This window comes from Plectropomus leopardus, chromosome 9 (assembly GCF_026936395.1).
Source record: "Plectropomus leopardus strain MGB_pleo_1.0 chromosome 9, ASM2693639v1, whole genome shotgun sequence".
Taxonomy (NCBI): Eukaryota; Metazoa; Chordata; class Actinopteri; order Perciformes; family Serranidae; genus Plectropomus; species Plectropomus leopardus.
The window spans coordinates 14,142,936-14,167,868 of NC_142184.1; the positions used below are offsets into that span (position 1 = coordinate 14,142,936).

The 24,933-nt window shown below is 41.3% G+C and overlaps 1 protein-coding gene across 1 annotated transcript; it reads right to left on the minus strand.

Annotated features, from left to right (window-relative positions):
- Positions 1–498: 498 nt before the first annotated feature.
- Positions 499–9,505, minus strand: LOC121947346 (uncharacterized). Its single transcript, XM_042492353.2, has 3 exons — positions 8,680–9,505; positions 7,706–7,993; positions 499–4,772 (listed from the first exon to the last, which is right to left on the minus strand). Exons 1-3 carry the CDS (start codon positions 9,503–9,505, stop codon positions 2,758–2,760), a joined length of 3,129 nt encoding a protein of 1,042 aa, XP_042348287.2. The 3' UTR covers positions 499–2,757.
- Positions 9,506–24,933: the final 15,428 nt, after the last annotated feature.

The window sequence follows — 24,933 nt, forward strand, 5'->3', positions numbered from 1 at the left end:
TCTTTCTTGTTTGTGGCAATGACATTTTAGAAGCAAAACTGCAGGGTCAGTAATCTGTGTCTTATTGACATGGACTGAAGTTCAGAAACTGAGTCTGAGGTTTAATTGCTATTTTAAAAATTAAAACTACCAATATCTGATCTTTACTGTGCACAGTAATATAAGTGCAGTGTGTTTTCCTATTCATCTGCAGCAATCTGAGTTTTATACATGTCCCAGCGGCCCACCAACAATGTTAGACGTTGATATTTGGTTTAATTTACGTTGTGATGTCAGGTGAACACATTTTCAATATAAGAACATTGTGTAATGACATACTAATAGAGTAAAAGTGAAGATACAAAAAAACAGCTAGTTATTTTTATTTGGCTTTCCAGTAATATTTTCAGATTAAAAGAATCACTGATCTTCAATTTTTCACACTTCTGTTGTTGATTACTGTCATTCTTGCCATGTTACGCCAAAAACATAAAAGTAATAAATAATAAACAGCAATAGTATTGTTTTGTCATTTTTATTTGAATCCAGACATGAAATGCAGCAAGAAATACATGAACAAAAGTTCAATGAGCGAAATAAACAAATGAATCTAACACTGTACTTCTGCACTGTGACTACAGACTGAAGGGGGCACATTGATTGTATTTTCTATGGCACATACTGCTTTGTGGAGGGGACAAGACTACGGGTGCTGGAGGTACCACCCTGGTCGTGAAGTAAAAGAGGTAACGGCAAGTACTAATACAGTGAAATCTCACGGGTTCATTGGAATGTAGACAACAACACAAGGCCATTGTACTGTAAAGACTAAACAAGTCAAGCCAGTCACATCACTAGGAGGTACTGCACGTCACCCTAAGGTAACTGGAAAATAAGTCAAGGACTGACCCTCATCAAGAACAGAGGCATGAATTAAGTTTCATTCCAAAATGATATAATTGATAACATTCCAGTATTCATTTGGTGAAAATGAGGCTCAGTTTTTTTTAAAAAAATACTGGATATCTCATGTTGGAACAAAACTCTTCAAATGTAAGACTGACAAGGGAAACCACTGGGCTATTTTCAGGATCACTGAATAGATTCAAGTTCATTAATGAACTAAATATGGTTCCATATTGAGTGTTTGGTGTTTCATTCCATCACCTTCATCATCAGTTAATGACAGAAAAACAAAGAAGAATTAAAATCAAACTGTGGCCACTAGTTATTCATTTGCAAAACCTGCATCCTGAGCACAGCACAAAAGTCCTAGACACATCTCTGCAGTCAAGTATTAACCGTTACAGCTCGGTATGTCCTGAACAGGGCACACTCTGATGTTGAAATAGTGTAACAGTCTGCACAAATCAGACACATAAGCAGTACCACTTTAGATTGTCTTTCACAGTAACAACTACAACTATGTTTCAAATACACCTTTATTCATGAACATCAAAAATAACTTTATTTACATTGTTGCTTATACATTGTATATTTTAAAGATAGTTTCCTCTTGAGTAGTAAAATACTTCAGTCTAGTGCTCAGGCTTACAGTTAAGTGCTCTGTTACTGAGTTAGGTCTATTATAGGAATTCTGAGGTTCATGCCAAGCCAGTCTAATGTGGTGCAGCCCTGCAAAGCTGTGTAGCATTAGTTAATATATCAAACAGTCTGAACTGATTCATTGCAACTAATTATGATTGTTTATATTTTTAGTCAAATCCTGTAAAAATGCAGTCAAAGGCTTAAATTGTACATAATTATTGATTGCAAAAGCTTTGTCCTACTGCAAAATAACAACATGAAATGCATTAATGCTTGAATCTTGTTTTTTAGTTCAGCTACAGCTAAAAGGCCTCAGCGACAGTCCCACATCTAAGCATGCGTCTGCATATCTCTGGCCGTTGTTTACTGCCTGCCTCTTTATGCAACCAGCTTCACATTAACATACAAGGCAGACTGGACGATAGCAGCAGCGGCACGTTAAGAGCGTGGAAGTAGTAATCTGTAGCTGAGTCACTATGATACAGGTAAGAAGCTATAGAGAGTTAGCCCAAATAATGGGTTTGTAGAACCATTAAAATAGCACAGAACCAACCAAGGTTATGTATGGCACATCTTTACATCACAAAGCAAACATGGAAGACAGCAAATGAACGCTATGTAAGCAATGAAATTCACGATTGTTGATATGCAGGTATTTTTTTCACAGAAACAATAGAAATGGGGACCTACACATGCTTCGAGCCACATTTGACTTTTACCTTTCAGTCTTAGATAAAATTAATCACCATCCTGCTAAAGAGTCGTTATTAAGACCTGCTGAAATGTATGTATGGTCCCAGTGTACTCATATATACCAGTGTTATGTAGGTGTTAGCGTTTGGGAGAAAACAAGGACAAGAAAATCAGGGAGATAAATGTGTGTGTGTTTCTGTGTGTGTGTGTGTGTGAGAGAGAGAGAGAGAGAGAGAGAGGTAAAGATTTAAGAGTGTGCTGTTTTGTTAAACTGTGCTATCTCCCAGTTTTACTCCCAGAGTAAAAGGTACACCATATCTGCTCATCAAGCACAGTTGTTAAACCCTTTAACAAAATAAAGGCAAGGAGGTGATATCCTCTGAGGTCATCACCAACAGACACTTAAATAGTTTCCCTCTTCAAAAAATAATTCATTTTTTGGCAGTTCAATAGTCAAATTTTCTCGGTCAGGAACAGTATTTGTTTATATGGGTGTGTTTGATGTGCGGTAATTGGTCCTCATGTCAAGGGTTTGGTTCATAAATCAATAATTTCACTGCTGACACTGGCAGAGTCATCATGTCGACTGACTTCCAGGTAACTCCGTGACCCCACTGGCCTTCCAGCCCTCCCACGCACCCTCTCTGAGTCTGGAGTGATGAAAGGCCGTGTGTCGTCCACTCCGTCCTCCCCCAGCTGCCCTGTTGATGTTCTGGAGGGACGAAGTGACACAGGGCAGGACACTGATGAGGGGACGCTTCCTACCGCGTTCCCAGCCCACCTGTGACCCTGGTGGGAGGGCGTGGGGGGAGCAGTCACCTGCCTGCTGGGCACACTGCTGAGAACGCTGCCCCCCAGTGGCATGGAAGACTCTGTCGGGGCATCGCTGCTCTCAGAAAGCAGCTGAGGGTCACTGTTCCTGCGAAGCCAGGGCCCCTGGCTGACCCCGGATCCTGGTGAGGGGGACTGTGGGGTTTCGTTCAAAGGATGAAATAAGCTCCCTCCTCCGAGCAGGTGTTCCCTGTGCAGAGCCTCGTCAATGCTGCGGGTCAGGTCAATGGGAGATGGGGGCCGCAGATCGAACTCATAAAGAGACAGGGAGGTGTCCCTTTCCTGATCTAGACTGCCACTCACTGAGCGCTGTGGAGGCCGGCCCAGTGCCTGCAGTCTCAGCAGGGACCCCGAGGAGCCGTCAGATATGCCTCGTTCTGCTGAGTGGCCCCTATGGTTGCGTCCCCGATTGTTGTCTTTGATGAAACGTGGTTGGACAGGGGCCTGCTCGTGATTCTGGTTTCTGATCAGACTCTTGCTGATGTCAGCTCCAGGACGCTCCTGGCCAGCGCAGTTGTTAGGCACCTCCCCTTGTCCTCCTCCTCCTCCCCCTCCTCCTCCCACCCCATTACTGTCAGACTTTCTACAGGGCTTACCTGTCAGACTTTGGACTATCTTAGACCAGCATGTATGTCTTTGAGGGGAGCCTGTAGACTGGCCAGGGGACGGCAGATCTCCTGCTGCTCTGCCATCTGGTCCACCCTCCTCCCTTCCATGGCAACCTTGAGGCCTCCAGAACACCCAGGAACCCAGAAGAAGGAGGGAGAAACCCCACGCTAACTCCAGGAGCCGGGCCCAGAAATGCACGAGCCACCATCCCCAGTTAAAGCGTGTCCAGTTCCCCAGCAGTCCATAGAGCCATAAGGTGGCATGGACATGCAGCCCACAGCACAGTGCCCCCAGAACTGCACACACTGCCAGCACTCTCCCCAGAATCACCCCGACCCTCCTGCTGCCTGTCCAGGCCTTCCTCCTGGTCTCGTCAGGGACTCCAGGAGAACAGCGTATACGTGGAAACACATAGCAGAGGAAGCCCAGACAGAGAGCCAGGCCCCAGCACAGGGACAGGACCTGTAGGGTGACGGGCACCAGTGGAGACAGGGCTGGAGAAAGCAGATCAGCTGCCAGCAGCAGGGTACACTGCAGCACAGCCAAGACAGCCACCAGAGGAGGACGCTCCAAAGTGGAAGGTAACACACTTACTCCTGCCACCCTCAATGCCAGCAGGGCCAGGGCAGCCTGCGTCCACACCAGTAGGTGTAGAGGCAAGTTGTAGAGGGCTGTAACTGCGGGGCGAGGGAGCAATTTCCGTGTGCCATAGGGGTCTATTAGAAAGAGAGCTGCCCTAAGGCCTCCGGCCAGAAACAATAGAGCATTGGCAAGTGCCAGAGCCCCCCGATGAGGACAGTTCGCTCCAGGGGACAGGGTGAGGCCGAGAGCAGCTCCAGCAAACAGGAGGAGGAAGAGGCTCGCTGAGCCATAGACATGCAGCTCCCAGGCGAAAGCCAGCGTCCGGCTCAGGTCACCCCAGTACAGAAGCGTGCCATTAGGGGAGGAACTGCCACTTGGAGCGGGAGCTGGATTAGAAGTGGAGTGGGGAGCTTGGTGAGGATGTCCTAGGAGAATGGAGCGGTTCCTCTGACCAATGCCAGCCTGATATGTGGTGCTTATCCTTGTTTGAGTGACGGGTATGACACCGGTGGCAAGGAAAGAAGAGGTCCCTACAAAAAGGAAAAAAAAGTTTTAGTTTTCAGTTTTTTAATACATGAAAAACAAATACTAAAAGTTAAATACATTCTAAATGCCATTAATCTGAAAACCAGAGCAATAGTATAAAATTCCAAGAAGTACTAATCAGAGCCACTAGAGGGAAGTAGCTTACCATAAAAGTCTTGAGCCAGAACCATCTCAGTTCTTTATTGTAACTTAATCCATTCTGCACTGACACACTGTCCCATGTCTACACTTATAATATAAATATGAGGGCAAGGTCTAATAAAATCAAGACATTGTTACAGTCTCAGTAACGTCTATTTTTGAAATCTTATTAAATTTGCATCACTTCCTTTCCTCTCTCCTTCCTGCAGGTATCAAGTTAATGTGTGGCTACCCATCAGCTGTATCACTGCATCCAAAAACATGGCTCAGTATGGAAATAACAGACCTAAACTACAGTGTGTATAGTGTATATTATATACAGTGTATATTCATAAATTCATAAGACATTATACTGAGCAAAACTGCCCGGGATAACTGAATAGTAATTGTGTGACTTAATTGGATTAGATTATGTAATTAAAAAGAACATCTACATTACATAACATCAAACAGTGTCACAAAGCAGCCATGAAAAGTCTCTGTTGAAATTAGCAGTGTTGTACAATGCAACTACCTCAAGGGACAATACAACACCTAGACAATGTGGCATCTCATTATCTCTCTCTCTCTCTCTCTCTCTCTCTCTCTCTCTCTCTCTCTCTCTCTCTAATTTTCTTGTGAATACACATACTTCTGTTTGTTCAAGGCGCTCCACCTTATCCTCCTGCAAAACCCTGGAAACACCCAACAGCATTATAATCATGGAGCTATTCATCACTGAGCTCTTTGTGAACTAATCAGGTGGAAAGATAACAGACAGCATTAGAAAAACTAGAATTACTGCCTCATGGCTGTATGCCTCCACCCCAAGTCGCAGTTAGTTAATATCCATGTCTGTTCAGACTCAAATGTAACCATGACAATAAAAAAATGCTTCAAATATGGATGTTGCTGCAAAGAAGCTAAAATATCTAAAACCTGGATCCAGACGATCTATACAATCAGAACAGAAAAACATGAAACCATGGCTTGATAACAGACTAGTTCAGCCTATTTGACATGTTTATCACAAAAGCAGTGGCATACATCACATGAGATCGTCAAATCATTTTTCAGAAAACCTGCTCCTCCTCAGGGCCCACACAAAACTGCCCAGACTGACGAACCTCTCCACAGGCGTACTGGAAGGCGTCGTTAGTTGTCGGCATGTTTGTTCAATTCTTTCTATTCACCCATTATGCAGATGATTAAAGAACTTATGAAATGCAAGTAACGGCAAAATTGTTTGATCAGTAACTGTAACGTGATTACTGACTTTTAACAATAACATGCTACATTACTGAGTTACTGACAAATGTAATAGTGAACTTGACCTTTGAACACCAAAATCTAATCAGTTCATCCTTGAGTCCAGTTGGACGTTTGTGTTAAATTTGAGGAAATTTGTCTTTCTTTCTTTGGATATCACGTTCATGAAAATAGGATGGATAGACAGACAGACAACAGAAAACATAATGCTTTTGGCCACAGCTGTTGCTGGCTCAGAGGCATGAAAGCAGCTGAGCACCATGAACTGATGTGAATAATAACACTACAAAATTAAATAACATATTTTGAAGAAAACAAACACATACTGTGTGACTGATGGAGAACAGTAACTAAAGGTCCTCCATCTAGAATTATCTCTAGTTTAACATTTAAACTTGATGGATGGTGGAAACAGCCCTGATCAGTGGTAAACACTCAAACCGTCAGCCAGTTGGAGGATGTTAAGTCCATCCTCACCGTGTAGAAGACACCTATAAAGCTGACACACTGACTAATGACTCACTCCAACATGTGTTCCACTTCCTGGCTCCCTCCCTCGCTTGGTCCCCTCCCATTACACACACACACTCACACACACATACTTTCAGACTCACATAGGCAAGCACAGCATACAGATCACAGACACACTTCTTTATTTATATAAAGGTATGTTTTACTTCCTTCCCTCAAACCCCATTTTTTTCTTCTTACAGGAGCAAGATCCAGACACATTCCAGATGTGCCGATCACATTTCACAGCTGGATACACTTACCTCTACCCTTGAGTTTTCTCTTAAATGCACACTGTTTACAGTGCTTTATATGTCCACACATTGCAATGAATTAAAAAATAAATATCCTTTGTTATCTTGTAGGATACATGTTAATGACACAAATGTGGACGGATATATACGTACATTACAAGCTGGTACTGACATGAATACTATCAATGACCTGCCAGGGCACCTACTTAAAGACTTTAAATGTGCTCATGGGAGGCTGAGTGTTTTAAAGTCATTAATATGTTGTTCTAATGGTATCTAAGAGACCCATGTGTCATGCTTTTTCCTTTTCCATCTACATTTTTCTCAGCTCCCCTCCCTTCATCCCTTTCTGCATCTGGTTTTCATTACCATCCCCACTCCCTGCATTTCTACGCCTGTACCTTTCTCCCATCACAGTTTCACCCACCCCATCTACTCTCTCATCTGTATTCCCCACTGTCTCTTTCTCAGGCCCTACTTTCTCTTGTCTATCTCTTTGCATGGCTGCGATTCCCCCCCGCCCCTTTTCAACCCTCCCTCTCACCTCTTGCTCATACTTTCTCCCCTCGCTGCGTCTACCCCACACAACTACCACCCCACTTTCCATGGAAAAGTGTCTCTGCTTTTTCCCTCCTTTGAAGTCGCTTCCAGATTCTTCCAGTAAAAAAGTTCCAGCTGCACAAATAATTCCATTTTAAATCATCAGAGGGTAAAGGACACTTCAAAACTAGTCAACTGCAGGGCGAAAGACCCTCGTTTCTTACCTGTCCTTGATGACTGTACAGTTGTGTTAGCTGTACTTTTCCCCAGTTGTCCTGTTCTGTTGGGCAGATTTGTTGTTTTTGAGGATATTCTCACAGCCTCTTGTGTAGCAGCAAGTGTAGTTGTAGATGTGGTTGTCACTTGCTGTGTTGTCGTGTTTGTTGGTTCTTCTGCAGCCTGTGACTGTTTATCGAAAGAGCCAGTGGTGGAAGTCGTGGGTTGGGGTAATGTCACAGATCCCTGCTCTGGAGTTTCTTTGATGGTGGAAGGAGTGTCTTCTGTCAGTTTACCTTTAAAAATGGTAGAAAAACACAGCTGCAACATTTTTTTTGCTTTTTGTCAACTTTTAACCCTTTAAAACCTAAGCATATTGTCTTGATTTCTGTCAAAAACACAGGAAGAAGTTGCAAGTTACAAGTTACAAGAAAATCACCTAAAAGTTGCCCCAAAAAAGGGAGACTGAGAGAAAACTGGTAAAAAAAAGGTTTTAAAAAAGCTAGTTAATAATAATTATATTAATAATAATTAATATGAATATAGTTTCTTTCTCTTTAAAAATGAATTTTCAGGTCATTTTCTTGTCACCTTTTCCTATTTTTTTGCAATTTCTGGAACAGCCAATTAAATTATTGCATTTTAGCCATATTTTCACACCAATGTGCTCAGATTTCAGATATAATGTGATTATATTGTGCAGGTTTCAATGCATGTTAAAATGTCTGAATGCAGTACAAAAAAAAAGGATGTGAAGGGATTCAAGATTCAAGCTTCTTAAATTTAAATATTTTCTGGTTTCGGTACTCTCCTATGATAATAAACTGAATATATTTGGGCTGTGGACAAACAAGACATGAGGACATCATCTGAGACATTTTTCATAATTTTCTGACATCTATAGACCAAAGAAAAAATAAAAAATCCTCAAAAGCACTTTACTGTCATGAAAAAATGCATTCTATTATATTCAACTTCTCACCTGTTTGTACTACAGAGCGAGGTGTTGCCTGTGTTACCACAGGGGACAGTGTGGCTCTTGTCTCAGTCTGTGGTGTTGTAGAGATTTGACTGGCTGTTGTAAGCAGAAACAGGCGAGGCTTTACAGTCTGACTGTCCGCTGGTGGTGTTTTAACATCAGAAACTTTAGAAATCGTTGTCTGTGCCTGTGGCTGGTATTGCGCCATTTCGTTTCTAACTGTTGACTGAGAAACAGGTGAATCCTCCTTCACAAGCATCACTGTTGGACCACTACCTGATCCCCGCAAATCATCATCCTCTGTCTCTTTTAGTGATCCCTCCCTAGGATTTCGTGCTGTCACTGCTTTATCGCCTTCAGATTTAGCGACAACAATGGAGGGCAAAGTGGGCAGAGGTGGAGTTGAGCCTTTTGTAGTAGCGTCTCCCTTTGTAAAAGCTCTGCTGAATGCTAAACTAGCTGTATCAGTTCTGGGCCTGGAGGCAGTCGGTTGAGTTAAAATTGGCCCGCTGCTTAGGTTATGCGTGGAAAGGGCAGATATAAAAGTAGAAGTGGACTGCGCGGTAGGATGGGACACTCGCTGCTCTTGCTGTACTGCATTCGTAGTTGTTAGTCTATCCCGGATTGTAGCTCTGATAGGCACATCGCTGCGCCCTCTGGGAGGCAAAGAGGGCCAGAATCTAGCAGTCTGCTTGGTTGGCTGAGGTGAAGAATTAAAAGGCGGGTCCAGAGGAGAGAATGAGGAGGAGGAGCCAATGATGGTCTGAGCATCTGAAGGATGGAGGAGGGAGAGGAGGAAGCCAAGGAGAAGAAGAGACTCTGGAGCCATGATCTGCCTCTGAGTGGTGAGCAGTGACTGTCTGTGTGTCACACCATCCTACCACTCTGCTGCTGTTGACAGAGAAAAACAGATCATTATCAGGACAGGGTAATATACAGATATTATAATATGAGACAAGATGTCATCTTAAATTGTGAATATTGCAATATCGTAGGTGTTGTCTTCGCCTGGTTTTAAAGGCTGCATTACAGTAAAGTGAAGCAATTTTCTGACCTTACCAGACTATTGTGGTTGTTCTATTATTTGCATTTACCCACTTTTTCATTATTTCCATATCTGGTGATCATTCATCAAAAATCTCATTGTGTAAATACTTTGTGCATGGTCCAATAGTCTTGTCTGAGTGTAGACCATTGAATCAGCCCACACCACCAAGTTTGAGTTGACAGATTTGTCTAACATAGTTACATGAAACAGCAGTTTCTCAATTATAAAAGTCCAATGTACCCACAAAGGATTAACAATTCACCAATCAGCATGTCAAACGTTGTCAAGTGGTGTGTTGGAACCTATGAGGGATACATAATTACAACAATGGTTAGCGCTACGGACAAGAGAGACACTGCTATCGAGGTTGTTCTAAATTGACATGTCTTCTCAACATCACCTGACACTGTAGTTTTCTCAGCTCCACCATTAAAATCCTCACAAAGCAAGAGCGTTGGCATGACTACAGATCAGTGTGGACTTAAATTATGTTAGATTCAGGCAGGCACCGTGGTCTCTTGTGACTGGTTAGGAAAAATTGAATCCCCCTTCCCCATGGAAATCAGTTTGAGTGGACGCAGTGACAGACTGAAGACGGCAACAATTTTGATGAGCTGACAATTCTGTGTGATGTCAGGCAACCAATAGTTAATCCCACAATATTATTACAATATTATAATATGTAAAAATAATATACATAATAATAAAACCTTGTTATATTTGAATTTCACCATATCACCCAGGCTAGCGCATTTCATGAAATAAACACAAGACATCCTGAGACCACAATTTTACAGGTGCTATTGACAAAATTGGACACATTAATTTTCAAAATTGGACACTTGATATTTCATTATGTAAAAATTGAGAAAGTCAAGAAAATAACTTTTCATACCACACAGGTGCAGAAACACAGTTTAAAAACCTATTTCCAATTTTTCAGAATACTTGTCTATAGCAGTATCTAAATTAACTTGTGAAATAGTTTAAATCAGTAACAGCATGTCATGATGCCTAATTTGAGGATTGCATGTTGTGGCCTTTTTATGCTGATTCAGAGGGAAGGTCAGCGAAACTCCCTGATGGTTTCAGCAGCATGACGCCAGCAGACATACAGGCATACAGGGTGTGGTGAGGTGTATAGTTTCAGGATACATGCAGCACATATGCCGACGCACACAGACACAAACAAAGCCAAGAGTTCAGCTTGTATGTTTTATATTGTGCAGTAAGTTGCACCATCAAACTGATCAAGCCAAAAGAAAAGGTCACAGATGGTTTCACTGAGTGGCAGATGGACACATTAACTTCTTTTCCTCCCTATCTCTGCCATGAAATGTTCCTTGGATGAATATCAGCTTCTTTATCCTCAAAAGTCTTGTTTTTTTTTAGATTCCAAGCAGCAGGACTCTACTCCTCTTTTCTGCTAGTTCTGTTTGAGTCATGGATGCCAGGAGCTGACAGCTGTAGCACCGAGTGTGGTGAAGCTCAGAGAGCCCAGTGACACAGTGAGACCCTGGGGCCCTTGAGGATTACACAATCCTACGAGTCATCTAACTAAACAGCTGCCAGTTGCATCGCCTCAACATGCACCTCTTATCAAAAAACACCCCTTTTCTTTCACTATCCGAGCATCCGACTTACATAAACCTTCCTTGTTCACACCAGTCTCTGCCAATGACTCACAGTGGGAGATAACCTTGGGGGAGCAGTAAGGATTATACTGAAACTCCAGTTGCAACATTAGGAGGAAAAATACAGAAAATAGAAATCAGTGCCTATGGGAGAATCCATTCTGCAGCTGTATGACTCACCTAGGGTCCATTCACAGCTGCAACGTCTAGTTCTCCGAGAATTACTGCAGCTGCACACCACTGTTGGCGTGTGCATTTCGAGCTCATGTAACATGTGAGTAATCTGTATGAGTATATGGAAAAAAAGTAAAGGAAGTGTTTAACCCTTTGAAACTTGGCCAAATTGGGCTTAATTTCTTCCAAAACATGGAAAGAAAGCAATGGGTAACTTAACAAGAAATGTCCCAGAAATTAGCAAGGTATTTGTAAAAAGTACAAGAAAATCACATGAAAATTAGCATAATAATACCCCCCCCCACACACACACACACACACACAAAAAAAACAAAGAATATGACAGTAAGTAAAGACAATACGATATAAACCTAAAAAAAAAAAGCCTAAGCATTATGATATTAATATAAGAAATGTTTAAAATATATAATTATGATAGTTTTAAATATAGTTCTCTAGAAATGATTCCCTAACTTTTTCTAAATTTCGTTTAATTTGTGGGACATTTTTTGCCAGGTTGCTCATTACATTTTTTTCCTATGTTTTTGAAAGAAATCAATTTGCTCAGGGTTCAAAGATTTATAAATACTTGTGAATGGTGTAAGAATGCACAAGATCCAGGTTTCGAAGGGTTAAGTATATGGGCGCACCAAGCAGGAAATCAGGCATACTGCAGGTACGTATGTGAGAAAATTGAGAATGCTGCAATTGCTTTGGAGCTTGTCTCGTATTCTTCAGTGTTTTGTCACCCTGCTTACTAAGTGTTGGTAGTGTTACACAAGAGCATCTTGTAAAGAAATACTGGCAATGAGTACAGTAATGTAAGTAGTAGTATATCTCAATCTCCACCCACTCACAGTAGCCCCTGTGTTTATTTTCTTTCCTGTCTCAACCTCTTCTGCTCTCAGTCCAGTCGGCTCTTGGCCAACCCCACCTCTGATTAATCGCTGTTTTTCCCCTTTTCTTTCTTTTCCTCTTGTTCCGAGTTTAACTAGAGTTGTTTCAACACATCTCTACAGCATGATCCAAAGTGTGGGTTGAAAGAGGGCCCTGAAGATAGAGAGATAAGGAGGATGTAAGAATGCAGAGATAAGAAAAATGCTTCCAGGAAGAGAATGACAGGGATAGAAGGGCTGGAGAAGATGGAGGAGGCACGGTGATGGTAATGAAGCTGACAGTAGAGGGTATGGTATAAGGAGGGGGTGAAAATTGAGGGGAGCTGTAACAAAATTAAGACTGAGAGAACGTGATGAGGGCGGTAAATTTAGAGATAACTCGTTGATTTAAACTGACAGAAACTAAGAAGCAAAGGAGAAGAGGAAGAGTCACGAGGAAACTATGTTACGGGATTAACAGGTTTGTTATGGTCCGAGCGCAGATATGGCAGTTTGTCCAGGAAGGCATGCGGAGAAACTGAGCCTGCTTCACCTTTCCCTGGAGGTTCACTGGCAGGTGCGCAGTCTCTGGCAGCCTCAGATAAACAACTTGACTATTGAGAAATGGCTTTTAGTAAACATACGGCCATCTTGATCCTACATAATCCAACATGCGTCATCCTATGTGTATGTAGGTAGTAGAGATTAATGAGTCTCAAAAAACATTTGGCCAAATAAGATTCAGTAACAGGAGAAAGACATTATGTTGCTGTATTTGAAACACTGTCGGCATTAATCTCGTCTCCACACATAAGTCATGAGCCCACACACACAGCAGTGGTTCCCCTAAATGTTTTTCTTGACTGGATTTACCCAATTTGACTACAAATTTCCATTGAAGTAAAACACACAAAGTAAATTTAGGCTGATTGGCAGCTCCTTTAAGCAGACTGAATTACAGGCCAGGAACAGCCAACCCTGTGTGTTTTTGGATTTCATTTCTAACGTAACACTACAAAGACCAGATCAGTGTAATCAGCTGGTTTGGTGTTTGGCTTGAACATAAACCAGCACATCTCCTTCCAACAGGGACCAAAACACAGACACACACTTTCAAGTAAGACAAGTATGTCCCTCTGTGACTGTCCAGGAGGGGAGGCAGATGGGTGCGCAGTAAGAGTATTTTTATCGTTCTCAGCCCCTCAGGGCAGAGGGACACATTGCTCTGTATTTCATTTGCACTGGGGGTTTGCATATTGTGTCCATGTCGTCACTCTCCCTCGCACAATACGTTCCTTATCCAGAGCAGGAAATGCCCACGCATAATATCCAGCAGCACAGCAGCCAGCGACAATCTGAAGATTACTATAAACTCCTTGCCCACAGTATAGACCTGCTGGTTATACAATCACATGAGTCAGTACAACAGCAGCTGCTACTAATCAGTTAATCACTGTAGAACTGATGTCATGTCTACACTGATTTATTAATATGACCAGCTAATGTAAGTACTTTACATAAGGAGCAGGGCAGAGGAAGTTTTTGGAGAATCTCCCTCTCAAATGTTGCAAATGTTCTCTCTCTTTTCTCTGCCAGATTCCAGCCGGCCTGGCAGTGCAACCTTTCCATTAATTTGAGGGAATATTTCCAGAGGCAAACATTCGTCTGTTTGTGGACAGAAGCATCTGTGTCTTTTCAATAAAGACTGGTCTAATGTGCACTTGTCTCCACCAGGGCTGGGTATCAAACCTCAATACTTTTTGGTAATGATGGAAATGTGTTAAAAAAACAGATGGAAAACTGTCCAGTACTGAAAGATGGCACTGAATGTCTGTCAAGATTTTATATCTTGTTTACATATTCTTCAATAAGATCACAAAAAAATCACAATTTTGCCAATTTTAGGCTGTAATTTTTTTAGACAAAGATCTTGTAGAGTTGCTTGCAACATATTCCTCAAATAAAGGTATCAAAATAATTACTGTTTGTAACACTAATGTTGAATTTATACTTCTGTGACTGTGAGGCTGTGAGGCTCTTAGCATATGCCGTCTGTGCGGGCTGCTTCGGGGCACCTCTTGTGCATGCAAGGCATATATAGTACTACAGTAGATTATGCTTAGCATGTAATTTAACACATGCCTGTTGGGACAAGAACTGACCAGAATTCCCACCTCCTGGCTCTGACGTCCAGTCAAACTTCTGCGACGCTGGTGGTGCATGACGCGTACCCTAGTCGCATTTTTCAGGGGGTACGTGGCGCGTCTCTGCAGCTCTCTACAAGATTAAGATGAGATTTAATCCCACACAGGGGAAATTCATGACACGTTTACAGCTGTGCCAGTAGCTCTGTGAGGCTGTACTTGGGTACAGCTATGTATTGAGCTAAATGCTAACATTGGCTTGCTAATATGCCCACAATAACCGTGCTAACATGCTGATGTTTAGCAGGTAAAAAGTTTGCTGTTGGTTATTCACAATACTAGTTTCAAGTGTTAGCAAGCAAACATTTGCTTATTTGCAGTAAACACAAAGTAGCCTACAGCTGAGGCTGATAGAGTTGTCTTTAGCTTTGCAGGTTTTGAGTCAAAAACACAAAGTACCCAAAGAAATCCAAATCCAAAAATCCAAAAATGTCTGTCCAACATTTAATGGCAATCCATCCAATAACTTTTGAGATATTTCAGTCTGGGCCAAAGTGCTGGAAGAAAGTACTGGACCGACGTTGCCATCTAGCAGTCATAGCTTCCATTACTATGGGTGAGCATGTGGACACATGCTTATGTTTTGTGCCAGGACATGAGATCATAAGGCCATGTCCTTGACTGAGTGTCCAATACCTGAGTTGACTCAGAGTATCCAATGTCAAGGTGACTCTCTAATGAGCAGGATCGCACAGTCAAAGTCACTGATGGTGACCAGAGAGGCCCTGTCTTGTTAATGGATAACAGAACAAGAGAGAGGAAGGAGAAAATAAGAAAAAATATGAATCATAGAGTAAAAACAGAGTAAAAGTAAAGACGGACATGGACTGGAACAAACCAGCAGAGACCTGTGTCATTGTGGATCTCTGCACTGCAACGGTCCCTCAGTCCAACAGAACAGTTAAGCATTACTCGCCATACAGATGTGTAACTTGTTTGTACTGCGTGTAGAGGGAGAGAGGTGAGACTGTGAGGCAGTGTATATATGTGGATTTGTGTGTATGTGAGACAGAGTGAGAAAACCAGTGAGGAGGGGGAAACGGGAGAGGGAGTGTGTGTGGTTATGTTGGTATGTGGGTAGTGGGGGAGGTCGCTGGTTTGACCGTTAAAAATTCCACACCTTGAAATAACATATGGATTGCAAACAGCTCCCATAACATTCTCTTTCTTATTTCAATCAGAGTTAAATAAATAGCGTAATAATTGAATGCTGTTCAGTTTAAAGGAAGCTGATTTATATATGAGATGATATATGAGCTCTCCACATGCATTATAGATCCTTGAGGAAGTTTTCCAGGCGGTCACCCAACTTCTAGACCTCTGCCTTCAACTATAGTGCCCATTTAGCTCTTAACACAAACCAACGCTTGTTAAAGATGCCTCAGTCTTGGCGCTCCACTGCCTCAGGGGGTGTCAAGACTCCAGTGGAGCATCCGACCACACAGCGGGGTCACATTAAAGGAGGAGAGGAGGCTCCAGAACCAATCGAGGATGCTTTTGATCCCCAGTCGAAGTGGATGTCCAGCTTAAAAGTGCTGAGCCCCACAACATCTTTGACTGATGTTACGGCTTCATGCGAGCCACAGATCAAAGGCTGAAGGTCAGCCTGAAAGGGTGAGGCACTTTAACTGCACTGTGACTCCACCACACACACACACACACACTCATCTTGACAGACAGCCCTCTGCACTAGAAGAGGGTAAAACACAGGCTACAAATATTGACATATGATTGGTGCCCACAGAAAGAAAGTTTACCTTCTTAATCAAACATTGTCTGTAGAGATTCAGTGAATACCTCTGGATTGAGTGTATTCAGAACTTTAAATTAGCCCTAACACATTCCCGAAAACACACCCTGAGAGATAGCAAAGTCTGGTGACTGATTGAAACAGCTGCCTAACCACGTCAGGCCACAAACACTTTCAGGAAAATAGATTACAGGCATAAACAGTTTGCCTGCTGTTGGGAGTTAACCACAGCTCCGCGTCAACCCAAAACTCTCACTTCGTTACAGCTGGATGCAATAAAAACACTGCTGTGTTAAGTGGTGTGTTGTGTGGCAATCACTGAGTTTACAGACAGATTTTACTATAAACAGTGTTGGGATTAACTAGTTGGAGTGATTAAATTACAAACTAAAAGGTCATCTGTTACAGTTACTGAGACAAATATGTAATTAAATCAATGTTACTAATCAAAATGTTGGTGATTACAAGGGAGTTAGATATGAAAAAAAATCTTTATGGTAAAAATTTCATGTTGAATAAAACAGTCATTTTGGACACCACAGGCTAGCAAAGCCACAGAGACAAATTTGAGCACAACTTTTATGCACTTATGTTTTTATGCCTTTTCAGCTCTATTGCCCTGTTTACAACACCTGTTAGATAAGTAATCCAATGTAATGTTTCATTACTTTGATGAAGTTATAATATAGTTATATATCTTAGTAGTAATCTGTAACCTATTATATTTCAAAAGTAACCTTCCCAACACTGAAAATAAAGCATTAACTTGTACACAGATGTCTTATAACTTTAGAAAATATGTAATAATACACACTTTGTATATCCAAAGCCAAAATAATCCAGTGTATAAAAGAGATTAGAAACAGATCATGTCTACTGCTTTCTGGGTTTATGCTTTATTGATATACATTCGGTTTGATTTATACTATATTTTCCACTATTGAGTTCAGGGCCGTCTGTTCTGGGAAGTGTGCTACGTCTGCTGTTAACTGGAAGGTATTTAATTGTACTGGCAGTTTAAAAGCGTCTAGCCCCAAATATGGTTGAATAATAATTTTTCTTTACAAGATAAGCCATTAAAGTAAACCATGTATAGGCTACTCATTACCAGGGCATGCAGCCATGGATCATCCTCTGTCCTGTTACACCCTTTTACTCTTTTAAAACCCCTCTTCTTGGTGAACACACTATCAAAGCAGCCAGTAAATCTCTTCTTGAGCTGCTTTACAATCGGATAGGGCCTTTTTTTTCTTGTCAGAGGATCAGGGTGTGCTGCTTTTTTTTGAATTGGAGTCGTCTTGCAGGGCTCTGCGTTACATCCAGTAGCACTTTGGAGCAGCTCTGCCTGTGCGCTTTCCATATAAGAAGCACACTGCTGTGGATTACCCCCCTCTTTTGCCTCTCCCTCCCTCCATGTGTTCAAATCCTGCTGAGGAGCAGGTGAATCCAGATCCTCTAAGTGCAGCAGCTCTGCTGACATGTTTGGGTTGGACAACCCTCGTAAATACACTGTAAACACATGCACAGACGCAACATGTTGTGCACCTGCCAGCGCCAGCAGAGGCCAAATGGAGAAATAGTAACTAACTTGTTGCTGTTTCCTTCAAAGTTATTTGCAGTTCCTGGACAGTCAATTTCCTGGAATAGTTAGGCATTTAGATGTGCCATGCAAATTCATGAAACAAGAGAAGATGACTGGTTGAATCCAATGCAAGAAATTAGTTAAAAGTTGCAAGAAAAGTAAAATAAGAAACACAAACTTAATATAAATGTGGTTTTCGGGGTATTTTTTTCTATTTCTGTTTTTGGAATAATATCAAATAATCACCACTAGCTAATTTTCTCTTCATTTTTGGACAATTTAATTACCTCTTGCAAAGTTTCTATCTGGATAAATTTCTCGTTATACTTTTTCTCGTGTTTTCAAGAGAAATGTAAACAATTATCTCAGGTTTAAGAGGGTTAAATGCATGTAAAAGTCGTCTGAACGCAGCACAAGAAAACTGATGTTTATCCAAGTGTTAAAGGGTTAAATTAGGTTGGTAAATTAGCGAGTAACGTTTACAGCCGGTAGCTGACGTGTGCGCGTAAACTTTACTAAAGTAAAGGTCTAAGGTCAGAGTTTTGGATTCAGTTCACTTCACTGGGATAGAGGGGGGGATTTGACACTGGTTTTTGTACAATACAATCACAGGGTGTCTCATATTTAAGCTACTCACCGATGGTCACGAGCAGTAACGGCGTTACTGCGTACGTTACCGTCCTGAGGGCAGGAAGCCACCGTGATGGCTTCAACTGACAAAATTCGCCCAAACTGCCGCTTTGTGCTGCTCTGCTCACGACGGAGACACTATCAATTCTTATTACCGATAACAAAGTAAGTCCCACCTTACAGGTAAAACATAATTGTACGACGTGCGTTAAATTAGCGTGGATATCCGGTGAAGATGAGCCAACGGCTGGCATCGCTGCACAGGTAGAGTATGCAGCGTCACGCGCGGATCACTGCGCAAAGTATCGCCGCATAGCAGCCGCTCCACAAACTGTTATCACAAGTCCATCCGGTACCGAGAAACATACCTGCAGGTCTGCACGGCTCCTCTCCGATGGCGTCCTCTGCGGCAGTAAATAAAGACTAGGACATATCGAGGGGAGCCAGAGGAAACGTGCAACGTTAGTCCAGGTTATTTGCCGCTGGCTGCAACTGAAAAATGGTCCTCTATGAACACACAGAGAGCTTCAGCAGCCTTGTACCACTGCCAGCTCTGTAGCCACGAGCTAGTGAGCAGATGAACGCCCCCTCCGACCGCTCCATCTCTCTCCTCATCGCTCCCTCCCTCTCTTTTTTTTCTCCTTACAAGCGGATAAACACGATTGCCTACCTACCAACCTACAGCCTGGCACGTCTGTTACGCAACACTAGTCCGGCACGCAGTTTGAGACTGAGCAGCCTTCATCCAGCCTACCTTTTCACAGAGCAGCCTGCTCAGACAGTGCCCCGTGGAAATATGACGACACTGCCATTGACATCATCACATAGCATGCACTGCTGAGGCAATAATAAACATGCCATAAAACTCCAATTACGCGCCCAGGCTATTATTTGCGTAAATCACTGAGCTCAACAAGCTTATATGTGGGACGGGCGTCTATGTGGGACGGACTTTAGATTTTTTTTTCACACAAAATTGTTACTCAGAAAACATGGGAAATACAATCAAATTATTTATTTAACCCTTTGAAACCAGGGTAAAATGGCTTACATATTTATTTATTTATTTATTTAAAAAACATGGGAAGAAGGTAATGAGCAATAAAAGAAGAAATGACCCAAGCACAAGAAAATTAACTGAAAATCTGGCCACCAAAAAGAAAAATATAGTCTATCTCTGTCTCTCTCGTTATATGTATATATATATGATAATAATTATTGTTATTATTTGGGCACGCATGTCCAGCCTGGCGAAAAATTTGGTATTTTAGTGGTTTCGGATACAGGTGTGGCGCAATGGCTCTACAGCGCCCCCTAACGTGTAGCTCCAATGGCCAGTTTCGCCTACCATTATGAGATTCGGCTCAATTATGTGTCAAACAGACGTACACGCCTTTAGCTACCTGTGCTGCTGTCTGAGACCATGCAGTCTGCATAGATTCCCTGCCAAGGACCAAAATGTTCACCAGAAGTGGGTCAAAAATATTAACAGAAAGGACTAAATTGTAAAACATGAAATCGTATATATATACATACATATATATTTTTTTTATATTCTTCCAAATGTAACAGGTTAATAATGATTAAATTCCACTCTTTATTAACTGACTGTGTTAGCTAATGTCAGCAAGTACAGTACATTACAGCACCTCATCACTTTATTATATGTGATATGCAAATTTGGATAACGTAGAGATCGCTGTGTTTGCTCACCTGGTACAGGCAGCTAATGGGGCAATCAGCACCAGCCCACCCAGTGACACCCGATTAGCCCGGCTAACTACGACTTCCATATAATGAATGTTCATCAGTGTCTGGGGGCCACTGTTTAACTTTAACAAACATTTAAACATGCTGCTGTCGCTATAACTTTATAACGTTATTGTTTAATACTCTATCTGCAGCAGTCCATGTCAGTGGGCAGCATCGAAGTGGCACCACAGTAATGGCAGTGCCACAAGAGCTCTCTTTATGCTAATTGAAATGTGCCACCCCCCCGTGTTTGATTGGCTAAAAAGGGGCCAATCAAACTCGGGGAATGGCACGTTCTAATTAGCATAAAGTGACACTTATATCCTAGCATGGCTGACCACGCCTTCCGAGGACGAACCAATCAAACACGGGGGATGGCACATTCCAATTAGCACAAATAAGATTTTTTTATATATATTCTAGTATAGTTTACCATGCCTTCCGAGGATGAGCCAATCAAACACGGGGGATGGCACATTCCAATTAGCATAAAGAGAGAGGTATAAATTAGCAGCTATGGGTCTATGGGTGACCAGGCCTTCTGAGGAGGAGCCAATCAAACATGGGAGATGGCACATTTCAATTAGCATAAAGACAGAGTTATAACTGATACCATTAGCTACTCTTGTTTTAATCCTTTGAAACCTGGACAAACTGGCCTGATGTCTTTGAAAAACATAATAATAAGGAAATAGGCAACAAAAGAAAAATATAAACAAAAACAACAAGTAGATTGCTTGAAAATTAGCAAATAAGTAAATTAGTTAAATATATAAATCGTTAAAAAAAATTAAAAATTTAATATGTTATTATGATGATTATTAGGGCCAGAGCACTGAACGGTTTTTGCCAGATGAATTGCATTTTTGGAGGTTGCAACATGTCAAAAAACTCATGAAACTTGGTACTCACACCCGGCCTGGCAAAACATTGCGTATTTTGATGGTTTCGGATACGGTTGTAGTAAAATGGCTCCACAGCGCCCCTGACGTGTAGCCCCAATAGCCAGTTTCACCTAAAATTACAAAAGTCGGTTCAATTATGTATCATACCCAGACACACAAAAAAGCCATTTCAAATTTTGTGCTGATTTTTGCCAATTTCCAGCCACTTACTTTTACGAACTTGTCCCAAAGGATTAATCCGATCGCCTTCAAGTTTGGTGTGTCCAATTTTAACCCTTTGGTGTTAAAAAGTTATCAAAGGTCCGCACGGTCCCGTGGCACGGGAAGCAGGAAATTGTTGTAACTTTGGTGTACGTTGTCCGATCTGCCTGAAACTTCATAGGCTTCATAAGGTTCTTTAATTATCATTATTATTATTATTATTATTATTGTATGTATTCATTTATTTAATTAAGGTTTCTAATGATTTATATATTGAATTTATAATTAATTCTTTGTAGAAGATCATTATCTGTCATTGTAATTGATATCATCAGCTCTTGTGTATTTTTGTGTTCTTGTTTTATACCTGATGTATTTTGTACATTATATTGTTGAATAAAAATAAATAAATAAATGAATAAATAATAATAACAATGTGGATAGTAGTGTTTTTCCCATCTGATTATATCTGCAAATAAGCTCCAAACTGGCTTGTTAAAGTGAACTGAGAAAAGAGTGTCATGTGAAGGTGACAGGTGAGGGGGCACCTGACATTTCTGGCAGAGTGGTGCAGCAGCAGCGAGGACAATGAGCTGAGAACAGAGCATGAAACTCTAGCTCCCTCGCCTCTCCTGCCCTCCAGCCAGGGTTTTTAGAGGGGGAACAAACCAAACCGAAGCCAAGATGATACTGTTTCCTCATGCGGCACCTTGGCTCAGTGCCTCCCCTGCCTTTATCCCACCGACTGACTGTCTCTACATAAACACAACACTCTAGTTTGGACATGCTGTTGAGACTGCAGCTCTGACCCCTTTAAGCCCAAATGCAGAACATACAGAATTCACATGTATGCAGCAGCCATCTCGCTCTGAATCATTGTTTACTCTCTTGTCACTCTCATTAGATTGTTTGTACTGTACGGTCCTAAAATAACCTGTGCAGCTCAGAGGATTGTCCTAATGCCATTACATTACTACTGAGCCAGCAGGATACACACTGAGGGGCTGGGACAGGAGGAGCAGGAACACTTCAAGATGATATAATCGCATTATTGTACATGGATTATAACTAATATTTTGTAGGTAGGGGATACATAAGTGATCAAAACTTTATTTGAAAACACCCACCAAATAGAGAAGAATAGGAAATGGATGTTGGATGCAAGAGATGTCATGCAATTTAGATTACTATATAAACATGTTGTTAGTGTTTCTAAGAGTGTGCATGCATTTTTTTAATCTGCTAATCATCTCTTAAGTGCAATGATTAAAATATGGATTGATTCTCATACAGTTATGATAATAAGATTACAATGAAATGTACAGGAGGGAGATCTGATTTATCTGACATCTTCAAACTGCATTCCTTGTGCACAGGTGCCCCCTAATTATTGCTTAAAGGTGGTAACAGTTTTGATGTTATGTTTAAGACGTCTATGTGTTGTGTTGCTGAAATATCTGCTGAAATGAGCATACTAACCAGCTAGCCCTGGCCCGTCCTGTCTTATAACATCACTTGTTTCTCGAGAGGCAGTATTGAGTCACTGTAGCGTCCAGTCAGCCCTCAGTCCAACATGAGAGGACAAAGATGTCAAGTTCAGTGTTAGTACTACTGAAGTATTACCTGCAGAAAAGCGGAATAACATCTGTCACGTGATATCATACTTGTTTCCATAAACTTACATGGCGGAGGAGACATCTGCAAATCAGTGAATTTATTTTTTTGAGCTTCACAATCTCACAAAATGACTCGTTCAACTATTAGGATTAGATCCATTCAGTCTGAAGAAATTTGGAAGGTCTAGAAGAACCGCAAATTCAGTTATTTTATCCCCATTTCAAATTAGTGCAGCACTAATGCAACAATGCAGAAGCTGTGCTGATTATTCCAGTCATTGTATATGTGGCAGTTGAACTATTTGGCTTCATGCACCACTGAGCAACTTTCAAAGGACTGAAAGGGGCCTCGCCTCCAACACTATCAAATTATTTTGATACATCAAAGTCAAAGTCAATTTTATTGTCAATTCTGCCATTTGTACACGACATAGATGGGAAGCCGTTTCTCCAAGACCCCTGGTGTAAACATGCAAGTACACAAACAAAAAATAGAAAAAGTATAAAAAGTAGGTAAGTACTAAATAAAACTAATAAAATTACAGCTAAAACTTCAAGTATAGAGCAGCAATTTCAAACATAAATAGGTAGTGAGAGATTACTTCTATAACACAGTGATGATTATTTTGCAAATGGGATGGATAGTGCAAAAATGTATGGTTAAATGTTTTAAACAGTGCAACTACAGCTTACGGATGTTGGAGTAATGTTAAATGAGGGATTCCCCCCTGAAGTGTTTATTTTACACTTATTTATTTACAATTAAAGCTAAACAAATGTGCAAGTAAACGTTTCATCCACGTATAATTGGGATCTCTTCTGACATATGCCTTTAGCAATCTTTTTATGCCCTTGACTTCCTCTTCCATAATTGACAATCCGACAATCAGAGGTCTGAAATCCATGATACTGCTATGGTTAGCTCAGCCACTTCAAGCCAGTATACAGCCAAGCTAAGATAGCTAGGCCAAGCTATTTTGAAGGCCTAAACATTCATTCTTCATTCAAGTTCATGACTTTGCATTGTTGTCTCAATCCAGGCATTGGTCAAGGATATACTATGGACAAAGCCAGATAGCGCAACTAATGACAATACAAAAGAAGATTTCCAAATGGCAATGATATGTGGTTTTGATGTAGCTGAGACAGCAGTGGTATTTTTGAGTGGCTGTCAGAGTTTCAGCAGTTTGATGAAATTTCTTTTTTGTTTGTTAACAGTTGGCTTGAGGGTGACACACTATTAGTTTGGAGAATATGGCCAGGCATTACACATTCCCCTTTAAATTAAGTTCAGCTGTGTCCAATTGCTGCACAAGGGATAAGTGAGATATTTGAACTTTGGTGGTCTGATGTTGCCTCATTGAATAAAATTAGACCTTTCTCTCAAAATGAATACCTTGGCATGGAGTGACTTTGTCCTCCTGCCCCAGTTTCCAACATTGCTCCAAATTCGTCTTAAGGCATGTGTACGCATTATATAGCAGATACATTTTCACACATAGTACCCTCACCAGATATTTTCCTCCTCATGTGTAAACATATGCTTTTTATCTGTGTTTTAAGACTTTTACATTTGATTTTCAGTACTGGTCATCCCTATTTTCTGATTTTTAATTAAATAATTTGAATTTCCCTATTACAGAGAATAAAATAGCCCAACTACATATTTATATGCCCCACTTATTGTAAATTAAAGCAGCTCAACCAAGTAACTTATACATACATATTTTGACTTTGACTGGCAGCTATTGATACATATGGGGAGTATTTAACAGGCTTTAAATAAAGTGAGAGGGGAGCAGTATTTAAAGCGTGCAACTAAATGAACAAATTCTTTAAAAGGAGGGCGTTAGCTGCACTGACACTGACATACACCAAAACCACAC

What these genes read in the sequence shown, in the direction of transcription:
- LOC121947346 (XM_042492353.2), bottom strand. Translation starts at nt 9,505, where the DNA reads ATGGCTCCAGAGTCTCTTCTTCTCCTTGGCTTCCTCCTCTCCCTCCTC. An exon ending in TCGCTCTGTAGTACAAACAG is followed by an intron (nt 7,994 to 8,679) that starts GTGAGAAGTTGA and finishes CCATTTTTAAAG; the next exon opens with GTAAACTGACAGAAGACACT. An exon ending in TGTACAGTCATCAAGGACAG is followed by an intron (nt 4,773 to 7,705) that starts GTAAGAAACGAG and finishes TCCTTTTTGTAG; the next exon opens with GGACCTCTTCTTTCCTTGCC.